This window comes from Pinus tabuliformis, chromosome 7 (genome assembly GCF_031772625.1).
Source record: "Pinus tabuliformis cultivar Carrire ecotype Pingquan chromosome 7, CPIR1, whole genome shotgun sequence".
NCBI classification, from domain to species: domain Eukaryota; kingdom Viridiplantae; phylum Streptophyta; class Pinopsida; order Pinales; family Pinaceae; genus Pinus; species Pinus tabuliformis.
The window spans coordinates 389,314,670-389,339,257 of NC_142293.1; the positions used below are offsets into that span (position 1 = coordinate 389,314,670).

At 41.0% G+C, this 24,588-nt stretch overlaps 1 protein-coding gene and 1 pseudogene across 1 annotated transcript; both read left to right on the forward strand.

Moving 5' to 3' along the window:
• The first annotated feature begins 716 nt into the window (after positions 1–716).
• LOC149247632 (kinesin-like protein KIN-12E) lies at positions 717–1,397 on the forward strand. The gene has a single exon (XM_089444791.1). It carries the CDS (start codon positions 717–719, stop codon positions 1,395–1,397), a length of 681 nt encoding a protein of 226 aa, XP_089300917.1.
• A 5,399-nt stretch (positions 1,398–6,796) lies between these two features.
• Positions 6,797–7,318, forward strand: LOC149247633 (kinesin-like protein KIN-12E pseudogene; annotated as a pseudogene).
• Positions 7,319–24,588: the final 17,270 nt, after the last annotated feature.

The window sequence follows — 24,588 nt, forward strand, 5'->3', positions numbered from 1 at the left end:
TGAGCTTCTTCATGAAAGATCTCTTTGCGAGGTTTCAGATTGGTAATACCCAGCTCAAAGAGAAGGCCTTGATTTCTCCTTGTACAAATTCTGCAGGAGAATGATAAGGATATTTTTAGAGATGGAGGTCATCATGTCAACAGGTCAGGTTTTTGTCCGGGACGTGGATTTACTGTAGGCTCTGATGTTGATTGCTCAGGCCCTTGTCCAGGGTTTGGTGATTTTTATGAAGGAAATGACTCTGAGAGACCACGGTCCAACTCTGGTCATGTTGATGTTAACAGAGGATATGGTTCTGAAAGGATGGACTTTCATTCTAAGCGGGGTAATGTTACTCGTTATGATTCTGAGAGGCCAGGTGCAGTCTCAGGTTCCTGGCGTGGTGATAGCAGGGGTTATGAGTCTGAAAGGCTTGGTTCAGGCTCATGGCATGGTGATGTCCGAGGTTATGAGTCTGCAAGACCAGGATCTAATTCAGGGTGCAACGATATATCAAGAGGTTCAGATCCTGCTCCAATAGACACAACTTCTATATTGCTTCCTTCCAATCCTCTGTTCGTAATATATGCAACATCCCTTTTAGGATTTTCTTTTGGGTTTCTATCAAACTTTCTTGTTTCTGAATCATATGTTATTCAGACTGGGAGTGGGAAAACACATACCATGCTTGGTGATATTGAGGGCGCAGAGCAAAAAACCTAAGTTCAAACCGTGGAATGACGCCTCGTGTTTTTGAGCATTTGTTTGCAAGGATCCATAAGGAAGAAGATGCTCGAAAAGAAGAAAAATTGAAATTTATTTGCAAGTGTTCCTTTCTAGAAATATACAATGAGCAGGTTGCAGATCTCCTGGAGCCATCATCAACAAATTTACAGATGAGGGAAGATGCCAAGAAAGGAGTGTATGTTGAAAATCTTTCAGAAGTTGAGGTGAAAGGTGTCAATGATGTTATTCGGCTACTCCTGCAGGGAGCGGCCAACAGGAAAGTTGCAGCAACTAATATGAACCGTGCTAGTAGCCGCTCGCATAGTGTATTCACTTGTATAATTGAAAGCAAGTGGGAGAGTCAGTCGGTGACTCATCATAGATTTGGACGCCTAAATTTAGTTGATCTGGCAGGTTCAGAGAGACAAAAGAGTTCAGGTGCTGAAGGTGAGCGCTTGAAAGAGGCCTCAAACATCAACGAATCACTCTCAACTCTCGGGCTCGTAATCATGAATCTTGTAAATATTGCCAATGCGAAAGCAGAACATGTACCATATCGTGACTCCAAACTTACATTTCTTCTCCAGGATTCTCTTGGTGAAAACTCTAAAACGACTATCATTGCCAATGTCAGCCCTTCTAATTGCTGCACAATGGAGACACTTAGCACTTTAAAATTAGCACAGCGATGAGATGTTTCAATACTGTAAACCTGTTATTCATGATTTAAAGATCGACCGTCATGATGGTAGATCTGGCCCTGATACGTTGAATTTGACATTTGATGAGAAAACAGTCAATTTGAAGGTGGAAGCTTTGAGTGTGCAGGCAGAAAGTCCAATTTCTGAGTGTTTGTTCTATGAACCCCCTCATCTGCCTAGCTTGGATTGTTCATTTATTAACTGTGATCTTATAAATTCATGTAGCCATCTTCAGCAGGCATACAGCCCTCTTGGTGTTCGGCAAATGATAATGTCATCAGTTAACTGTTCTACTCCTTACTCTATATGGGGTTCTTATGACAAAAGCCCAGAATCTTTCTGAAAGAGTGCAACCAAGAGCTTCAGAAATACACATTCCATATTAAGGAAACGGCGACGAGAGTCTTCAACTCCTGTGCAGGGTGGGCAACATGACAAGGAGGAGACCAGTGCAATAGACCATGACAGTTTTTTGTCATATGGTTCATTAGATAAAAAGGAGAATTCATTGAAGGATACCTCCAGTGCAGATTTCGCAGAATGATAAATATCTATTATGACTTGGCCATTTGAAATACGCCGAATTGGGGCTGGATTGGCATGGGTCCATGTTCCATTGTGTAGATTTGCACAGTAGCTACGATAAGGAGTTTTTTGTATACATGAGCAAAGGGGCAGAGTGAGGACGAGAAGTGTGAATGTAAGGCCAATGTGGATAATTTAGTGCTTCGTTCAGGTGTCAAGACAGTAAGACTATTCGTGTTAAGAGTGGTGCTTGGGATGAAAATGGTATTTTTATTTATACAACCTTGAATCACATTAAGTATTGCCTTCCGAATGGAGATAGTGGCATCATTAGAATACTTGATGTTCCTGTTTATATAACCAAGGTATCAGGGAATTCTGTCAGTTGCCTGTATCGGGATGGAAAGAACCGTGTCATACAGATTGATGCCACTAAATTGTATTCAAGCTGGCACTCATAAAAAAGAAGGATGACCATGTTATGAGCATGATCAAGAAATCTCAACTTTGTGGACAAGAAATGATTGCTTACCTACATCAGAAGGGATTCCCGGAAGTGGTTCTTCACTTTGTCAAAGATAAGAAGACACGTTTCAACTTAGCAGTGGAGAGTGGAAATATTGAAATTGTTGTTGCTTCTGCAAAGGAGATAGATGATAAGTATCACTGGTATAGAATTGGAATTGAAGCCCTTCAGCAAGGGAATGTTGGCATTGTTGAATATGCTTACCAGAGAACAAAGAATTTTGAAAGATTTTCATTTTTGTATCTTATTACAGGCAATATGGATAAGTTGTATGATTGTTTTCAAGTTAGAAAGAAAAAGACCTGCCTTTGTTGTTTATAAGGGTAACCTATACTACATCAAAGATCGTTTTCTGCGGGCTTATGAATTTGCAACTCAAAAAGACTTTCAACTTATACCAATAAGAAGGCCTGGATCCACGGGAATGAATCAAGGACCAAGATCATTGTCTTACAGTCCCTTGGAAAATGTTGTCTTGGTATGTTCAGATGTTGATGGTGGATCATATGAACTTTATCTTGTTCCAAAGGATAGTGTTGGAAGAAGCGATACAACACAGGAAGCGAAAAAGAAACTTGAGAACGTGGATATTGATGAGATACTTGAAAGCGCTGAAAAGGTTGAGTCAAAGGAAACGAAAAGCATAAAAACAGGGACAGTTTCTGGTTTCTCAGTAGAGGTAAAGATATACGACATTGAAGAGCAACATGGAGCCTTGAACATCCACCACAGCCACCCCCAGAAGGGAGCCAAATGTCAGAGAACGAAATCATCTTAATTAAAACCATCATGCATGGAAAATGGAGTTAGAGTCATAGTGGATTTAGAACTCTTAAAAACTATAGTCAGCACTTTGTTGCATTTATTAGTTAGTTAAATGTCTGATAGGTGTCAGTAGAGGTAGTTATCGACTCCCCTCATGCTGGAGGAGGAAGCTCGAATTAGTTAGAATAAGGATTCTATATATAGCTGAAACAACAATGTAATGAGGGTTGGAAAATTTTATAACAGAGGACTGTTTTGGCTTATGTAAAGATAGAGTTCAGTAATATAAGTTGGCTGTTTTTCTTCTCAGGATTCATGAGGGATTTCCATGTTTAGAATGTGTGATTTTATTCTTTCCTTAATGTCTTTTACAGTTGCATATATGTATAATCACTCAGAATTCACTGATTGTGCTCTGACTTCATGTATGCATGTATGAACTATGGTTTTATATGAGTTGTGTTCTGAACATCTAAATGCTAAATGTCCTGACTTCTATGAAAAGGCAGTATCATTATTTACTGAAGTATGGTTGACTCCATAGGCCCAATGGAAATTAGTTTAAGGTTTTTCCAGCCTTCATATTTTTCAATGTTATTTCACAAGAGTTAGCCATCTTATTCTTAATCAAAATCAATAACCCTTTGAGAGAGCCCTCTCAGGCTAAGGAGGCTAAGCCTTAGTCAAAAGATTGGTTTGAAATAGTTACTTGAAGTCTTCCTGGTTTGCAGCCTTCCAAGGCTTGATTTTGAGATAACATTTTGGTGCGTCTGCCGGGAGTCTGAAGATTATTCATTCCCGAAATCAAGAGGCTGAACTTCTGAAGGTAGCAGGAGCTCAGACATCTATTTGAGGCTGCAAAACTACCTTGGCGACTCCACACATCAAATAAGAAATTGGAAGGTGGCTCCACTGCTAGAAGATCAGTAGCTTGATGAAGTTTCAAGATGAATTCCACTGCAAGAATGAATGCCAGGTATGCTCCTATGAATCGGTCTCATATCCCTGGTTTTCCAAATCCTATGCCAGAGGTTGATTGGTTAGAGGATCTTTCGATATTCAAAGATGAAAAGAAAGACAATGCTGCTCTTCATTTGGTTAGGTTTCATATGCATGTACGCAGTCTTAAGGTTCATTTCCCTAAAGATTGTCTCATGAGGATGTTTATGAGGACTTTAGTAGGAAAAGCATGGTCTTGGTATAAAAGTTTGGAAAATGGTTCATTATATTCTCTTGCTGATTTCCATGATGTGTTCTATGACATGTATAAAGAGTGTCATCCCTCCTTATTGCTGCTCAAAGATTGTTGTAGACATTCTCTAAGTCTTATTCAATACTTGGAGGTTTGTTATGATGATGATGAATTTATGGATGAAGAAATTTTAGAGGCTCTTCATAACAATGCATTTCAGCACCAAGAAGAAAGTATAACATCTCATGAATCGCAACATGAAGATCAGCAGGGGTTTACTTGTGAAAATCATGTTCAATCCTCTGATATTGATGTAGAGATGCAGCAGATTTGTCAGGCTTCAGATCATTATGAGTATGAAATTGATTGCAAACAGCAAGAAGAAGTGGGAGATAGCTTTTACGACCCTCAGGCAGAGGAAAGGGTTGGTTTTTTATGTCAAACTTCTCAGCAGCTTACAGCAATAACTAATCATAAGAAAGAGGAAAATTACATTGTTTATAGGCAGCATTCAGAAAAGAAGTTCGATAGCATATCAAAAGAATCTTGTGTGGTTGAGAATCAACTGTCTAAAGATGTAGAATGTTATGATGATCATCAACATAACCATGTGTTCTTTGACCCTATAAGTGAATATATGGACAAGCTTTGCACTCCGGTCTTTCATTTTCATTTGTATTATGAAGATCAAGTATATTATGAGTTGATGTGGTCATCTCACTACCATGGTTATTTTGAGGTTGAATGCAGTCAAGAGCCTCCAATATCAGAGAAGACAATTGATTGGATTTATTGGAAATATCATGTTGCTTGAGCTACAAGTGGAGCTTGCAGCTGATAGGGTAGGTAGGTAGGAAAGTGCAAATAAGCTCAAGGTGACTGAGCATTTTTTTTAGTAGTGGTAGATTTCTTTTTCCCACAGTGATCATCAAGTTTAAGCCCGAGGTGAAGGCCCAAGAAGCTGGAAAGGGATGCTCATCAAGCAAATTTCTGTTTGTCATAAATGGATAAGGCACTGGACCTGCGAGTTCTTAGTGTACCACAAGGGCACACTATCCCAAGTGGAGCCACTGTTATCACTGAAAAGTCTAATGCCAAAATTTCAAAACCGCTCACATTAGTTTGATGTGCATAAAGCCTTTTTGTAGTTTCGCAGCGCAACATGTTTTAGGCTGCGCTACAAAATTGGGGATTTGTTCGAATCCATAGCCATTCTTTCACAGCTGTCATATCCATTGAAATTCATCAACAGTTGTCAGCCTATACACTTCGTCTATCATATCCGACCGCTTATCCTCGAAAGGCAGGCACTGCTAGTCAAATTGGTCCATCAATAAATTGAACAAGGAGACAAGGCAATGTGTATCAGCAGTAAAATTCGTGGGCGTCAATAAACTCAATCTTCATCAACGCGATCTAGAAATTCTGGTAAAGAGCGGGGTGTTGAGAGAATCCAGCAGCGCCATCGTGGTGTCGAGGCCGAGCCCCGGGGCGAGCAGGGACGATGTGAGCTTCTTCATGAAAGATCTCTTTGCGAGGTTTCAGATTGGTAATACCCAGCTCAAAGAGAAGGCGTTGATTTCTCCTTGTACAAATTCTGCAGGAGAATGATAAGGATATTTTTAGAGATGGAGGTCATCATGTCAACAGGTCAGGTTTTTTTCCGTGACATGGATTTACTGTAGGCTCTGATGTTGATTGCTCAGGCCCATGTCCAGGGTTTGGTGATTTTTATGAAGGAAATGAATCTGAGAGACCACGGTCCAACTCTGGTCATGTTGATGTTAATAGAGGATATGGTTCTGAAAGGATGGACTTTCATTCTAAGCGGGGTAATGTTACTCGTTATGATTCTGAGAGGCCAGGTGCAGTCTCAGGTTCCCGGCGTGGTGATAGCAGGGGTTATGAGTCTGAAAGGCTTGGTTCAGGCTCATGGCATGGTGATGTCCGAGGTTATGAGTCTGCAAGACCAGGATCTAATTCAGGGCGCAACGATATATCAAGAGGTTCAGATCCCGCTCCAATAGACACAACTTCTATATTGCTTCCTTCCAATCCTCTGTTCGTAATATATGCAACATCCCTTTTAGGATTTTCTTTTGGGTTTCTATCAAACTTTCTTGTTTCTGAATCATATGTTATTCAAACTGGGAGTGGGAAAACACATACCATGCTTGGTGATATTGAGGGCGCAGAGCAAAAAACCTGAGTTCAAACCGTGGAATGACGCCTCGTGTTTTTGAGCATTTGTTTGCAAGGATCCATAAGGAAGAAGATGCTCGAAAAGAAGAAAAATTGAAATTTATTTGCAAGTGTTCCTTTCTAGAAATATACAATGAGCAGGTTGCAGATCTCCTGTAGCCATCATCAACAAATTTAGAGATGAGGGAAGATGTCAAGAAAGCAGTGTATGTTGAAAATCTTTCAGAAGTTGAGGTAAAAGGTGTCAAGGATGTTATTCGGCTACTCCTGCAAGGAGCGGCCAACAAGAAAGTTGCAGCAACTAATATGAACCGTGCTAGTAGTCTCTCACATAATGTATTCACTTGTATAATTGAAAGCAAGTGGGAGAGTCAGTCGGTGACTCATCATAGATTTGGACGCCTAAATTTAGTTGATATGGCAGGTTCAGAGAGACAAAAGAGTTCAGGTGCTGAAGGTGAGAGCTTGAAAGAGGCCTCAAACATCAACGAATCACTCTCAACTCTCGGGCTCGTAATCATGAATCTTGTAAATATTGCCAATGGGAAAGCACAACATGTACCATATCGTGACTCCAAACTTACATTTCTTCTCCAGGATTCTCTTGGTGAAAACTCTAAAACGACTATCATTGCCAATGTCAGCCCTTCTAATTGCTGCACAATGGAGACACTTAGCACTTTAAAATTAGCACAGCGATGAGATGTTGCAATACTGTAAACCTGTTATTCATGATTTAAAGATCGACTGTCAGGATGGTAGATCTGGCCCTGATACGTTGAATTTGACATTTGATGAGAAAACAGTCAATTTGAAGGTGGAAGCTTTGAGTGTGCAGGCAGAAAGTCCAATTTCTGAGTGTTTGTTCTATGAACCCCCTCGTCTGCCTAGCTTGGATTGTTCATTTATTAACTGTGATCTTATAAATTCATGTAGCCATCTTCAGCACGCATACAACCCTCTTGGTGTTCGGAAAATGATAATGTCATCATTTAACTGTTCTACTCCTTACTCTATATGGGGTTCTTATGACAAAAGCCCAAAATCTTTCTTAAAGAGTGCAGCCAAGAGCTTCAGAAATACACCTTCCATATTAAGGAAACGGCGACGAGAGTCTTCAACTCCTGTGCAAGGTGGGCAACATGACAAGGAGGAGACCAGTGCAGTAGACCATGACAGTTTTCTGTCACATGGTTCATTAGATAAAAAGGAGAATTCATTGAAGGATACCTCCAGTGCAGATTTCGCAGAAAGATAAATATCTATTATGACTTGGCCATTTGAAATACGCCGAATTGGGGCTGGATTGGCATGGGTCCATGTTCTATTGTGTGGATTTGCACAGTAGCTACGATAAGGAGTTTTTGGTATACTTGAGCAAAGGGGCAGAGTGAGGACCAGAAGTGTGAATGTAAGGCCAATGTGGATAATTTAGTGCTTCGTTCAGGTGTCAAGACAGTAAGACTATTCGTGTTAAGAGTGGTGCTTGGGATGAAAATGGTATTTTTATTTATACAACCTTGAATCACATTAAGTATTGCCTTCCGAATGGAGATAGTGGCATCATTAGAATACTTGATGTTCCTGTTTATATAACCAAGGTATCAGGGAATTCTGTCAGTTGCCTGGATCGGGATGGAAAGAACCGTGTCATACAGATTGATGCCACTAAATTGTATTCAAGCTGGCACTCATAAAAAAGAAGTATGACCATGTTATGAGCATGATCAAGAACTCTCAACTTTGTGGACAAGCAATGATTGCTTACCTACAGCAGAAGGGATTCCCGGAAGTGGCTCTTCACTTTGTCAAAGATGAGAAGACACGTTTCAACTTAGCAGTGGAGAGTGGAAATATTGAAATTGTTGTTGCTTCTGCAAAGGAGATAGATGATAAGGATCACTGGTATAGAATTGGAATTGAAGCCCTTCAGCAAGGGAATGCTGGCATTGTTGAATATGCTTACCAGAGAACAAAGAATTTTGAAAGATTTTCATTTTTGTATCTTATTACAGGCAATATGGATAAGTTGTATGATTGTTTTCAAGTTAGAAAGAGAAAGACCTGCCTTTGTTGTTTATGAGGGTAACCTATACTACATCAAAGATCATTTTCTGCGGGCTTATGAATTTGCAACTCAAAAATACATTCAACTTATACCAATAAGAAGGCTTGGATCCATGGGAATGAATCAAGGACCAAGATCATTATCTTACAGTCACTTGGAAAATGCTGTCCTGATATGTTCAGATGTTGATGGTGGATCATATGAACTTTATCTTGTTCCAAAGGATAGTGTTGGCAGAAGCGATACAACACAGGAAGCGAAAAAGAAACTTGAGAACGTGGATATTGATGAGATACTTGAAAGCGCTGAAAAGGTTGAGTCAAAGGAAACCAAAAGCATAAAAACAGGGACAGTTTCCTGTTTCTCAGCAGAGGTAAAGGGATACGACATTGAAGAGCAACATGGAGCCTTGAACATCCACCACAGCCACCGCCAGAAGGGAGCCAAATGTCAGAGAACGAAATCATCTTAATTAAAACCATCATGCATGGAAAATGGAATTAGAGTCATAGTAGATTTAGAACTCTTAAAAACTACAGTCAGCACTTTGTTGCATTTATTAGTTAGTTAAATGTCTGATAGGTGTCAGTAGAGGTAGTTATCGACTCCCCTCATGCTGGAGGAGGAAGCTCGAATTAGTTAGAATAAGGATTCTATATATAGCTAAAACAACAATGTAATGAGGGTTGGAAAATTTTATAACAGAGGACTGTTTTGGCTTATGTAAAGACAGAGTTCAGTAATATAAGTTGGTTGTTTTTCTTCTCAGGATTCATGAGGGATTTCCATGTTTAGAATGTGTGATTTTATTCTTTCCTTAATGTCTTTTACAGTTGCATATATGTATAATCACTCAGAATTCACCGATTGTGCTCTGACTTCCTGTATGCATGTATGAACTATGGTTTTATATGAGTTGTGTTCTGAACATCTAAATGCTAAATGCCCTGACTTCTATGCAAAGGCAGTATCATTATTTACTGAAGTATGGTTGACTCCATAGGCCCAATGGAAATTAGTTTAAGGTTTGTCCAGCCTTCATATTTGTCAATGTTATTTCACAAGAGTTAGCCATCTTATTCTTAATCAAAATCAATAACCCTTTGAGAGAGCCCTCTCAGGCTAAGGATGCTAAGCCTTAGTCAAAAGATTGGTTTGAAACAGTTACTTGAAATCTTCCTGGTCTGCAGCCTTCCAGGGCTTGATTTTGAGATAACACATTCCTTTTCTATCCCCTTTTCGTGTGGTTGAAGACCAATAGTGGTCATAAGAACCTAGAGTTCTTCGCTCCAGCATTCCAGCATGCACATTTTGTTGACACCCAAATATACGAAGTCATATGACACCTTTGAGCTGAAAACAACGTGCCTTTATCCTTTGATACCATATGTTGAGTGTGGCCTCTCTCACACATTAGCTTCTTTTCCAGATGGTTGAAACATGCAATTTTTTTGGATTCACACACGTTGCATGGGATCAGGATTTACTTGTCCAAACCAAAAAAAACATGGTTATAAATTTTCTCCCTTGACCAAGCAACTTTGCCCACTTTCTCGCTGACTATCAACGTGAAAGGAGTGTCGCAAGCACATGCTAGCATTGCTCCATGGATGAATTTCTATGATATGAAACCTTTCTCATGAAGTCCCTGCATTATTACATGTGTTGATGGCAAAAGACAACATAACATGCTACAAGTAAAAAATGGCTCACTCTCCATGCTTGGATTCTCGATGTCTAGTATAATGTGATCCTTTATTCCCATATCTACGATACCTCTGTTCAAATACTTGTGAGACTTGTATCAATCAAATGTCAATCCTTCCTAATGCCTTTTATGCCATGTGCGTAGACTATGTTGGGAGCTGGTTAATGCGATGGCATCGCACTGGCTTTAGGAATCCCCTCAATAAAAATGATCCCCCGAGGACATGACTGCTTTATGCAAGTGTTAATAATAGCTTATGTGCTTTTACGAGGTTCATGTGAAACAATTTAAACATCCCTCACCCCTTCATCTAAGTGATGTCACAGCAAGGCATTAACCTAACATCAACATTGTCTCATTTGATATGCATCTAAGCTGCCTTCCTTCAATTTCCTGAAATTTTACAATGAAATGAGACCAATTAGTTTACTGAAATGATTTACACATGTATATGATTTCTATGTGGAAGCGTGGAACTCAAACACATATTGTGAATAATCCACAAAATAAAATGTATAGCTTCCCTTTTTCCTTGGATAAGGCCCACTTTCTCGCTGGCTGTCAACGTGAAAGGAGTGTCGCAAGCACATGCTAGCATTGCTCCATGGATGAATTTCTATGATATGAAACCTTTCTCATGAAGTCCCTGCATTATTACAATTGTTGATGGCAAAAGACAACATAACATGCTACAAGTAAAAAATGGCTCACTCTCCGTGCTTGGATTCTCGATGTCTGGTATAATGTGATCCTTTATTACCATATCTACGATACCTCCGTTCAAATACTTGTGAGACTTGTATCAATCAATTGTCAATCCTTCCTAATGCCTTTTATGCCATGTGCGTAGACTATGTTTGGAGTTGGTTAATGCGATGGCATCGCACTGGATTTAGGAGGTCCCTCAATAAAAATGATGTATCGAGGACGTGACTGCTTTATGCCAGTTTTAATAATAGCTTATGTGCTTTTATGAGGTTCATGTGAAACAATTTACACATCCCTCACCCCTTCATCTAAGTGATGTCGCAACAAGAGATTAACCTAACATCAACATTGTCTCATTTGATATGCATCCAAGCTGCCTTCCTTCGATTTCCTGAAATTTTACAATGAAATGAGACCAATTAGTTTAATGAAAGGATTTACACATGTATATGATTTCTATGTGGAAGCGTGGAACTCAAACACATATTGTGAATCATCCACTAAAGAAAACACATAGCTTCCCTTATGCCTTGGATAAGGTCCAAAAAATCTATCCAGCCTGTTACTAATCCATTATGCCTCTCAAATTCACAATAGTTCATGGGAATCAACAACGGGAAACTAAATTTCGAGTCATCTTCTATCATCTGGGACATTACCACTCACATATAGTTGCCTCATATTTGGGAGTTGATGACCCAATCGTAGATCCAACACCTTTGCACTAAGTAAACCAATCTCATTTAGAAGTGTGACTTAAATAAGGTGGACAGAATCACGACTTAGAAGTTGCACATTCACATTTTGTTAGAAGTCGCAACTTTGATGGCCAATCATGCCTACGACCCTACGACTTCCTGGAGGAGATACCTGAAAACTGATTGCATAGTTGTAGAAAAGGAGAAGTTGCACTAACCTCTGTATGCTTTGGGAGTGATTTTGCGACCTGGTGAATTGGGAGAGGTCACACAATCGCATTGAGAAAAATTAGATTTTTTGGCTTTGTTCGAGGCTCCGAAATTGAGATTATATGACTTGGAGATATTGCATGGTCGCAGAGTCTCATCTGTGAGCATCATTCCATGAGACTTCGCAACCTTCCCAGCTACTATGATGGTCAAGTCATAGTTTCAATTTGCCATGGCAATGCAATTATTAGAGTGTGATGCATTCCTTTGCTATCCCTTTTTCATGTGGTTGAAGACCAATAGTGGTCATAAGAACCTAGTGTTATTCACTCCAGCATTCCAGCATGCACATTTTGTTGACACCAAAATATAGGAATTCATATGACACCTTTGAGCCGAAAACAACGTGCCTTTATCCTTTGATACCATATGTTGAGTGTGGCCTCTCTCAAGCATTAGCTTCTTTTCCAGATGGTTGAAACATGCAATCTTTTTGGATTCACGTACGTTGCATGGGATCACAATTTTCTTGTCCAAACCAAAAAAAACATGGTTATAAATTTGCACCCTCGACCAAGCAACTCTACCCACTTTCTCATTGGCTGTCAACGTGAGAGTGTCGCAAGCACATGCTAGCATTGCTCCATGGATGAATTTCTATAATATGAAACCTTTCTCATGAAGTCCCTGCATTATTACATGTGTTGATGGCAAAAGGCAACATAACATGCTACAAGTAAAAAATGGCTCACTCTCTGTGCTTGGATTCTTGATGTCTGGTATAATGTGATCCTTTATTACCATATCTACGATACCTCTGTTCAAATACTTCTGAGACTTGTATCAATCAAACGCCATTCCTTCCTAATGCCTTTTATGCCATGTGCGTAGACTATGTTGGGAGCTGGTTAATGCGATGGCATCGCACTGGCTTTAGGAGGCCCCTCAATAAAAATGATGTCCCGAGGACGTGACTGCTTTATGCCAGTGTTAATAATAGCTTATGTGCTTTTACGAGGTTCATGTGAAACAATTTAAACATCCCTCACCCCTTCATCTAAGTGATGTCGCAACAAGGCATTAACCTAACATCAACATTGTCTCATTTGATATGCATCCAAGCTGCCTTCCTTCGATTGCCTGAAATTTTACAACGAAATGAGACCAATTAGTTTACTGAAAGGATTTACACATGTATATGATTTCTATGTGGAAGTGTGGAACTCAAACACATATTGTGAATGATCCACTAAAGAAAAACTATAGCTTCCCTTTTGCCTTGGATAAGGCCTACTTTCTCGCTGGCTGTCAACGTGAAAGGAGTGTCGCAAGCACATGCTAGCATTGCTCCATGGATGAATTTCTATGATATGAAATCTTTCTCATGAAGTCCCTGCATTATTACATGTGTTGATGGCAAAAGACAACATAACATGCTACAAGTAAAAAATGGCTCACTCTCCGTCCTTGGATTCTCGATGTCTGGTATAATGTGATCCTTTATTACCATATCTACAATGCCTCTGTTCAAATACTTGTGAGACATGTATCAATCAAACGTCAATCCTTCCTAATGCCTTTTATGCCATGTGCGTAGACTATGTTGGGAGCTGGTTAATGCGATGGCATCCCATTGGCTTTAGGAGGCCCCTCAATAAAAATGATGTCCCGAGGACGTGACTGCTTTATGCCAGTGTTAATAATAGCTTATGTGCTTTTACAAGTTTCATGTGAAACAATTTACACATCCCTCACCCCTTCATCTAAGTGAAGTCGCAGCAAGGCATTAACCTAACATTAACATTGTCTCATTTGATATGCATCCAAGCTGCCTTCCTTTGATTTCCTGAAATTTTACAATGAAATGAAACCAATTAGTTTACTGAAAGGATTTACACATGTATATGATTTCTGTGTGGAAGCGTGGAACTCAAACACATATTGTGAATGATCCACTAAAGAAAACACATAGCTTCCCTTTTGCCTTGGATAAGGTCCAACAAAACTATCCAGCCTGTTACTAAGCCATTATGCCTCTCAAATTCAAAACAGTTCGTGGGAATCAACAACGTGAAACTAAATTTTGAGTCATCTTCTAGCATTTGGGACATTACCACTCACATATAGTTTCCTCATATTTGGGAGTTGATGACCCAATCGTAGATCCAACACCTTTTCACTTAGTAAACCGATCTCATTTAGAAGTGTGACTTAAATAAGGTGAACAAAATCACGACTTAGAGGTTGCACATTCACATTTTTTTGGAAGTCGCAACTCTAACGGCCAATCATGCCTACGACCCTACGACTTCCTAGAGGAGATACTTGAAAACTGATTTCATAGTTGTAGAAAAGGAGAAGTTGCACCAACCTCTGTATGCTTCGAGAGTGATTTTACGACCTGGTGAATTGGGAGAGGTCGCACAGTCGTATTGAGGGAAATTACACTTTCTGGCTTTGTTCGAGGCTCTGAAATTGCGATTCTATGATTTGGAGAGATTTCATGGTCGCAGAGTCTCATCTGTGAGCATCATTCCATGCGACTTCGCAACCTTCCCAGCTACTGCGATGGTCAATTCATAGTTTCGATTTGTCAGGGCAATGCAATTATTAGAGTGTGATGCATTCCTTTGCTATCCCCTTTTCGTGTGGTTGAAGACCAATAGTGGTCATAAGAACCTAGTGTTCTTCGCTCGAGCATTCCAGCATGCACATTTTGTTGACACCCAAATATTCGAAGTCATATGACACCTTTGAGCTGAAAACAATGTGCCTTTATCCTTTGATACCATATGTTGAGTGTGGCCTCTCTCAAGCATTAGCTTCTTTTCCAAATGGTTGAAACATGAAAATTTTTTGGATTCACGTACGTTGCATGGGATCAGGATTTACTTGTCCAAACCAAAAAAAACATGGTTATAAATTTGCTCCCTCAACCAAGCAACTCTGCCCACTTTCTCGCTGGCTCTCAACATGAAAGGAGTGTCACAAGCACATGCTAGCATTGCTCCATGGATGAATTTCTATGATATGAAATCTTTCTCATGAAGTCCCTGCATTATTACATGTGTTGAGGGCAAAAGACAACATAACATGCTACAAGTAAAAAATGGCTCACTCTCCGTGCTTAGATTCTCGATGTCTGGTATAATGTGATCTTTATTACCATATGTACAATACCTCTGTTCAAATACTTGTGATACTTGTATCAATCAAATGTAAATCCTTCCTAATGCCTTTTATGCCATGTGCGTAGACTATGTTGGGAGTTGGTTAATGTGATTGCATCGCACTGGCTTTAGGAGGCCCCTCAATAAAAATGATGTCTTGAGGATGTGGTTGCTTTATGCCAGTGTTAATAATAGCTTATGTGCTTTTACGTGGTTCATGTGAAACAATTTAAACATCCCTCGCCCCTTCATCTAAGTGATGTCATAGCAAGGCATTAACCTAACATCAACATTATCTCTTTTGATATGCATCCAAGTTGCCTTCCTTCGATTTCCTGAAATTTTACAATCAAATGACACCAATTAGTTTACTGAAAGGATTTACACATGTATATGATTTCTATGTGGAAGCATGGAACTCAAACACGTATTGTGAATGATCCACTAAAGAAAATGTATTATAAGTCACGTGGTTGAGAAAATCACGCTTTAGTTTGGAGATCAATCTAAACTGCAAATGGATTGTGTATTATGTGTCTCCCATGGTGATTATGCAGATACAGTGTAAAATCTTAGAAGTGTTCCCAAGCATGCATTTTGTAACATGAGGGTTAATCCACAATGAGGTTGGGTCCTTAGCCACACTGGCATAGGGTCCTAAAGAAGCATGAGAGGGGGGAAATAGTTTCATGAACCCTAGTGCGATCGAAAGGTTCCTTGTCAACAATGCAAGATGTGAGTGTTCTATCACGATGCACATGGTCAAGAAACAAGGTTGGGATCGTTTGAGACTTCGAGTGCATTACTGAAATAATGAGACCCTTCCCACCCTAGCGTTGTTATAGAAATGAGGATCAATAATGCCAAGATGATGTTATGATGTTATGATGCTCAGTTAGTTCCAACAGATGTTTGTGGGAATGCATCTAGAGTATAAGATGAAGTTAGACAAGGTCATGGATTTATTCGATCATCCAGGGTTTCAGGTGCGCAATATGGGGCTGAAAATACACAAACCTAGATACATTTGGAAGGGACGAGGATGATGGTGAGGCCGTGCCATAGACAAAATGTGTTCCCATAAACCCTAGTGAGTGAGGATAATTTTAGAGTGGGGTTGGGGCTTTAATCACATGCCCTTGGGGTTACAAAGATGCCAAGGAAATAAATGATTCTCACAAAACCTAATGAACATGTTGAGGTGAAGGATCAACTAATAACCTGGGAAAAATATTTTGAAAAGACTCTCACCATCATTCCATGTGATGCCAATGAAAATTCATCCCTATAGGCATGTGAAGATGAGTTTCAAAATCATGAGAGATTCTTAATGCATCAATGCGGCCATTAACCTTCAGAACCTTAATGCAATGCTAAGGCCTATGTCTGAGATAAATCATGATGCAGATGAAATGTATGAAGCATGAGTGGGTGCATCAAAGGAGTCAGACATGCAAGATTGCGGGGACAGTAACTAGCCGTAGGCCTTATCGCAACCCCAGAGGTAGATGAATTAGGTTAAATCATGAAGGGAATCATGCTAGGGCCAATTTAGGGTTTCTCTCCAAACCCTAGTATGGTCAACATAATGAAATCCATATTGGAGTCTTGTCTTCCCACACAGGGTGCCACCACTAATCGAAAGGCACATTAAATAGGTACGATATGTGAAGTCATCGGAAAGACATCACATTTCCGAAACCCTAAGGAAATGGTAGGGTCGATGCGTGAGATGAGGCAGGACAAACGAATGCAATATATATCACACGATTACATGAGTGAGTGCATCGACAGGGTATGATATGAACAAGTTGTGGGGGGAAATAGGCAAGGAACAACTGGAGCATCCCTGAATGCTTGAGGCAAAAAACGGGGGGACCCAAAATTTTAGATATGCCCAAAATTTTGGGTGGTGTTGTAGCGCCTACCATAATTGGTGAACCACTGGTAGAATCTGGTGTTGTGGGGGAAAGTATCCAAATCGGAATGACCCTAACCCACTCTAAGGGTAACAGTTCCTTAGCAACAACTGAAAGCAAAGCTATCTAAAGTTTCTTCTTTATGACATGCAAGAGATAAAAGGGAGAGATCCACTTACCGATGTCTTGCGCAAATGGTCGATCCAATCTCCTTTGTTTGCCGCTTGCTCCCAGCTCCAAGTCTTTTCACGGGCCCAGCTACACAAGATCCTGTAAACAAGACAAAGAAAGGAAACTACAAGAAGCATGCATTCATAAATGATTCAAGGATTAGCATAAATCAAAGACGCAAGTAAGACAATACACCATTGAAACACATGCGAATAGAAGAACCTCAAATGCTTTATTAATATATGGAAGTAAGGTTCAGGCGATGATACAACCATGAGAGGTCCAATCCAGCATCACCTTCCCGACGGAGAGAAATCTCTTCTTCACCTCCCTCAAGAAATCACCCAGTACTCACAACTGTAAACCAACAACGATTCTTTGCACTAAATTCCGCCCTCCAGATCCCATGGGACGAGATCCTTATATAGTGTTTTGGAGTGAAGATAAGTCAGCTTGATGTGTGACTTGTTGTCCTCTTCAACTCCAGTTGTTCTTCTGTTCTTCACTCGGAGTTTCTGCCTTCCACTTGGAGTTTTTAGAAGCTCTTAACTCATCATTAGGCGAATCTTTTGATCAAGTGTCTTTTTGGAAGCTTCCTGGGCACTGGCACATTGAGAAAAAGATTCCTCCACATGTCAAAGTACGCCCAGCGCAGGTATCCTTTGTTGCACTTGCAATGCAGCGCAGGTACACCATAGGGCTTTTGACATTCAACGCAGATCCTTAGTGGAGCAGCTGCTTTGATCCAAAATTGACCTGTTTTTGAGTGTTTTTCAGTGGAGAACTGATTTGCAGTGCTGTGGTTTTCTGACCTTGTTCCTCTAAGGGTAAGAACAACATGTTTAGGGACTTTGGATCCCTTAGATTATTGACATTTCATGCTCTATGTTGTAAGGCACAAAAATGTCTATAACAGTTGCCCCCTAAAGTATGAGGTCGTTTATCGGGTGAAATGCTTTATTAGGAGGATCCGAAGTTCATTCAATCGTCGGGAGGTGACCTGTAACAAAATACAATACAATACATTATCTTTTCATACTTTCTTTTCATGATCTAGCTGATGCGGGCATTTCCCATGCTCAGCTTTTATAAATACATTTACTGTACATAAATAGACGATCGTCTGATAATAGACTGATAATTCTCTGCTTTTAATTATCATCCTTTTAGTAGGATGATCATCTGCTGCACATGTCTATGTTTTTATCTCCTGAATATATATCGCAGCCCGGATGGATGAAACTAGATCCGGGGTCTTCAAACTTGTCCGATCTTCACTCTAGTACAAGTCGATCCATGTGAGAATTTCTTGAAGTCGAACATGGAAAGACATCGCTTGATTACCAGTCAATAATGTAAACTGTTAACAAGCGCGAGAGGAATCACCGATAATGATGATGACCCTCAAGATACTGCAGCACAATTCACGTGGCGTGAATATAGGATCTGACGTCGAACACCACGCAAAGTCTCCTGGTCGAAGGTCATTAACGTATACCTATCGCCGGAAGTGAGAAACTTGCCATTGAGGCATGCAAGCTTCAAAGTACTGAGGGGGTGTTCCTAGATCAACTTCTTGGATAATGAGCTGATGTCGACAAGAAGTGATCCGTCAAAGGAGGGCCTTAATGAATCCCACATCTGTGACACGGAATGGAGCTAGTGATGATGGTGAAAACGATCTGTGAAATATGATTCAGGGTGGCGGTCATGGAAGGATGAAAGATGATGTATGATAGTGGATGGGACCAGGTTGACACTTTCTGAATGACATCTCTTGAACATATAACGACATTGATGTGATGGATAGGTAGCATTACCCCATGTATGGATGGTATGGCGAGACCAGGGTGAAGGGACCGGTGAATGATAATAACCCAACCCGATATTTACGGAGGCAAAAGTGTCATGTTCAAGAGCGACTTGCTACCATTAAGCTTTGAGGTTCTCCCAATTTTTCCCCAGTCATTTCTGACCAGTACCTCTTTATTTTTGTCAAGCTTGAGGAGGATAACATATGCTTTTTCTATAACCTGCCCTTCGGGCAAGCCCATCGCTATGTTTTAACGAGCCTAGCGATAGGGAAACTCGTTCTCGTCTAAAGACAAGTTTGTCGCTATCTAATATTTTTAACGAGCCCAGCGACAAAGACAACTCGGTCCTTTTCATTTTTAGAGAGTCTGAAAAGGGTACATAAAGTGGACTCCAGGGGTCCTTTTTCGTCATCTAATCCCTTAAGTCCGAAAAAGTATAAAACAATACAGAAGGGATGAATGTTCGATATCTTTATCGAGCCGAACTAGACAAGCGCTCGATCTTTTTGTGCAATAATCCCTCAGGTCCAAAAAGATTAAAATCTAGAGGAGGGATAGCTCTTCCGGTCCTTTTAACGAGCTGGAAGGCCAAAACGCGGCAAACTTTTCATATTTTACGAGTCAGTGAAAAGAGCTCAAAGAAGACTCGTATTTTGAGGAACGAGTGATAAACAGGGATAGCAGCAGATTCCAGGTACAAGTTGGAATTTTCCAATCACGGCAGTATTACAAGGATGGCTAGGTGGGATCACTCTTTGCAGCTGTTCCTCAAAATAGGTAAACAATCAAGTGGATGTGAATGATCGGCCAAATGAAAAGTGGAGGTGACGGTGCACAAACACGACCAAGGCTTTTATGGCTGATGAATTTACGGTCTCAAATGGTTATTTACCGGTTCTTTTTTTCTGAATGAGCTTGAACTCTGGAGGAAGCCTGCTCACATGCTTACGTTTATTTTTTAACGAGCATGAATTTCCGCATTAAAACTGCTCGGATCTTGCGTGTATTTTTTAACGAGCATGAACTTTGCCAAAACTGCTCGTTTTTACCAGTCATAAAGTAGGAAGGTCTCTTGGAAGATTGCTATTTTTTAAGGAGCTTCATCTCCCTATGCTTTGCTCCATATCCTCTCTTTGTGCAAGCCGGGTATCGGCTTATCTACGGGTTAGCGGGGGTTAGTCCTACCTAAAATTAAAAAGCCGCCCGCGCTTGCATTCCAAGAGGTTTGCATGCCCCGAGGTGTAAGTCTAATTTCAAGGCTGCCCCTACTTTTCCGTCAAAAACCTTTGTTTTCAACAGGTGAGGCTTACCTCTTTCAGGTTACCCAAAGATTGTTCTGCTAATTCTTTCAAACAGAAACTTTCTTCGGCGATGTCTATCATTAGGTTACACAAAGATGTTTACAATTTGTTGCAGCAATTGAATCCCTTTCTTTGGGGGCTGCCCCTACTTATCCTTTAAAACATTTGTTTTAATGGGTGAGGCTTGCCTTTTACCCAAAGATGGTTACTACTTGCTGCCGCAAACGGATCCCCTTCTTTGGCAGAGCCTACTTATTTAGACAAAGGTGAATGACGACGCTCCGCCACACACTTAACTTTAACAAAAGAATCTTTTTCCAGAACAACCCCACTTCCATCAACACCTTCTTCTTAACGGGGCCTTGGCACTTTGCCGGCTATTCCTTTTGAAGAAGAAGAAGAAGGAGGGGATGGGGTATGGACTAGTCATATTCTCCCGCGGAAATTCTACTTTACACCCAAGGTTTTTTCTGCCTCCAGAGTAGACCAGGATGCATGCCCCCTGGGTTCCGGCCTTCCTTTCCCGAATTACTCGCTCTCATCAGGAAGAAGAACCGGAGGTAGAGACCTTTCTTGATCGAAAAGACCATTGAGGATAGGTATGTGACTACTTGCGATGCGTGATCCCGGAAGTGAAAGTTGGTCTACGAGCTTGACCATCCTTCCTTCGTATGGAAAACACATTATTCGAAAGAGTGAGGAGACTATTGCTTCCATGCAATATATGTAGTCTCGTCCAAGGAGTAGGTTATAATCCAAGGGTCCTTGGACGACCATCAAATTCATCTTGACAGCCTTCCCTTTCAGTGCAATAGGCACATTAGGTAGAATCCCTAATGGTTGACTGGTTCCTTTGTCAAAACTCGAGAGATTTCTTGTCTCAGGCAAAAGCGCCGGGAAACCCAGCGCTTTCCAAGAAATAGAGGACAGGATACTCACAGATGCCCCTTCATCAATGATAGTTCCAGCCATCACCATCTTGTATATTTGGACTATAATTCTAAATGGTATACTGGCTGGTAACCGGGGTCTGCCTAGTTGGTTCCAATCAAAGGACACAACCAGGTTGCTTGGTGGTGGGACCGAATATACGGCCGGATATGATCCTGACGATGCTCCTTGCTGCGATAAAGGAGTGGGTACATTGCCCTGATGTTCGTCAGAATCGGTGTTGATGAAAAGAATCTGGACGGTGTCGTCCTTACTCTCTTCGATAGGGGTGTCTGCTGAAGATGAATCCTCAGTGACTGTGGTATTTGAAGATGAAACTTCTGAGGGGAGAACCAGGTCAACTGCCGTTTCAACCTTTGGACTTTCGTCCGGTCCGGATTCAGTAGGTTCACTTTCAGTGACTGGCACTTCAGCTGGCCCTATGAGCGGGGCAGCTATATTTTCGACCAACGAAGGACTTGGCGCGAGTTTTTGGTATCCAGGAGGAAGTAGCAACGGTGCAATCGGTTGATCTTCCAAAACTCTCTTTGCTTCGTCTAAAAAGGGACAACGGCGAAGGGTGTGATTACCTTCACACAGTTCGCAGGGGAATCTCATTCCCCTTCGTCGTCTAGGATCTTCACTTTCGTTGGTCGACGGTAAGCATTCAACCTGGTTGTCAGAGGTTGACGCTTCCGAACTGTGCAAACGAGGGGACCAGTCCCTTAGTATCCAGGGAATACTAGGACAATCACTGTGGAAGTGGTCTCCTCTACATATGACACATGGAGATTTGGGCCCGGTCCGTGCTGTGTGTGGGTTTTCGTTAGATACCTTTTGCTTGCCCCCAGGCGCCTTTGGCTCCTTTTGCTTCTTTTCTTTCTTCTTCTTTTCCTTCTTCTTCTCTATGGGAGCTCTGCTGTCAGCGGCTCAACCTTTCGAAGAGGAAGGATCGGAATCCTTCTTCTTCTCTACGGGAGCTCTACTTTCGGCGGCTCGACCCTTCGAAGAGGAAGGATCAGAAGAAGATCCATAAGAAGTGGAAGGTTGGAGGGTAGCTTTAGATTGGTCTAACTATTGACTCGACTGTTCAGGAACCGTGGTGGTCTGAACTACAGCGGTTGAGAATAGCCAAACTGGCAGGCCAATTGTCAGTCCTGGAAGCGACAATGTGGCCATGTGGGGCGCACCAACTTCTCCCCAAGAGGAGAAAGGGCTAGGGGTCCCATCATGTGGAATCCCTTTGTTGGTGTGTTCCATGATCTCAACCTTAAGATCAACGTAGGAATCAGGGGTAATTATGTTCCGTTTAAGATGAATTTTATATGACGACGCTTTAGACACAACTTGCTTTTTCACTTTTTAAGAGTCGAGAAAAAGCTAAAGATGACTCTAGTCTCCTTCAATGTATTAACGAGCCCGAAGTGACAAATGCTCGGATGGACTTTTTCAGTTATAGAGTTTGAAAAAGGCCAAAAGAAACTACTCTAGAGTTCTAGTCAGAGGGTGTGCCAAACCTTTCGCAAAACCACAGAATACGTTTTACGGTACGAGTGGTCGATCTTCGTGAATGCTGTGTTCACTGCATCGCGATCAGTAGGGCAGCCGACACGGCTTCCTATGGATAAAGGCTTTGTTCCTATAGGGGTCCCCCAATATACGCGACGGTACGCGGGGGCACAAGTCCGTATTAGTGCTATCGTCCCTCAGGAGGAATCACCCACCTTCGTAGAGATCGACAGTCACTATGTTTAACAACGTCGGTTCACGTCTCTACCTAAACCTCTACTGTGTTTCGTTATGTTTCAAAGCGTTGTTAGATAAATTCAGTTCTTTTTAGGTTGATCTTGCTTAGCAGTTTGCCTTTATGGATCACCACGTGATGTATGATACAACTCCTAAATGCAGTCTAAGAATGATAAGCAAGCTTTTTCAATTCTTTCAACTTATGAAAACCTTAACTACTGAAGGAAAAGAAAGACATCATCTTTTCAAACAGATCATAGAGCACACACTGATGCACTTTTCCTAAATCAACATGCAAACTGTCAAAATGCACATGCACAATGCAAGTATTTCTTTTCTTCTTCCTTAATGTTGATGTATTACAAAAAGAAAGCTGTTGTATAATTTCGAATTCAATTTCAAGCGAAAACAAACAAGTGTTTGTCCAATAATCAAAAGAACACCTTAAGATTCACTCGTTTCAACACAAGAAATATTGAAATTCAAACCATATAACGAAAGAAAATGCTCAAGCAGCTATGAACAGCAATAAACTAGCTCTTAGAATCACAACGACACTTTCTCATAGGTCTAGATCCAAGAGGTCATAGCAAGACTAGTTCACTTTCGCTACGGGAAACTGTGAATGAAAGCAAGAAATACAATAAGAACAATCACGGTTTCTTCATACAACTGAGGCGGAATGAAGGCAAAGAGAAGTGGTTTCAGCCGGGTATACAGGTTGACAACAGGCTGCAAAAACAATACTGAAAACTGGGCAACAGACAGTGGGGAATCCCAGTTGCACAAGGCAAAACTAGATCAGCGCAGGTGCTGCACTGTCAATCTGAGATGTAGCGCAGGTAGCCCCTTCGGGACCTGCGTTGCAGTGCAGGTAGCCTTTGCTGCAGCTGCACTGATGAGACAACTCTCGTCTCTCTCAGATTCCGGGTCACAGTTTCCTCAAAAATCAATGGTTTTTGGCCAAATCAGAGGCTATCAGTCAAGTATACACTAGAGGATGATTAAAGGAAGATGAACACTATCACAAAGAGCTAAAAAGAGTCCTTGTGGATCAGCTCTTCAGATCATAAGCATGCCCAGAACTGGGCTAGAGTAGTTGCCCTCTACTTTGCATTCGAAGGACTCGAATGCAGTTCGATTCGGTACTCCCTTTGTTTAAGAAATGAATAGCAAGAAACACAAGCCACCAACAAGACACGATCCCCAGCGGAGTCGCCAGTCTGTTGTGGGGGAAAGTATCCAACTCGGAATGACCCTAACCCACTCTAAGGGTGACAGTTCCTTAGCAACAGCTGAAAGCAAAGCTATCTAAAGTTTCTTCTTTATGACATGCAAGAGATAAAAGGGAGAGATCCACTTACTGATGTCTTGCGCAAATGGTCGATCCAATCTCCTTTGTTTGCCGCTTGCTCCGAGCTCCAAGTCTTTTCACGGGCCTAACTACACAAGATCCTGTAAACAAGACAAAGAAAGGAAACTACAAGAAGAATGCATTCATAAATGATTCAAGGATTAGCATAAATCAA

What these genes read in the sequence shown, in the direction of transcription:
- LOC149247632 (XM_089444791.1), top strand. Translation starts at nt 717, where the DNA reads ATGACGCCTCGTGTTTTTGAGCATTTGTTTGCAAGGATCCATAAGGAA.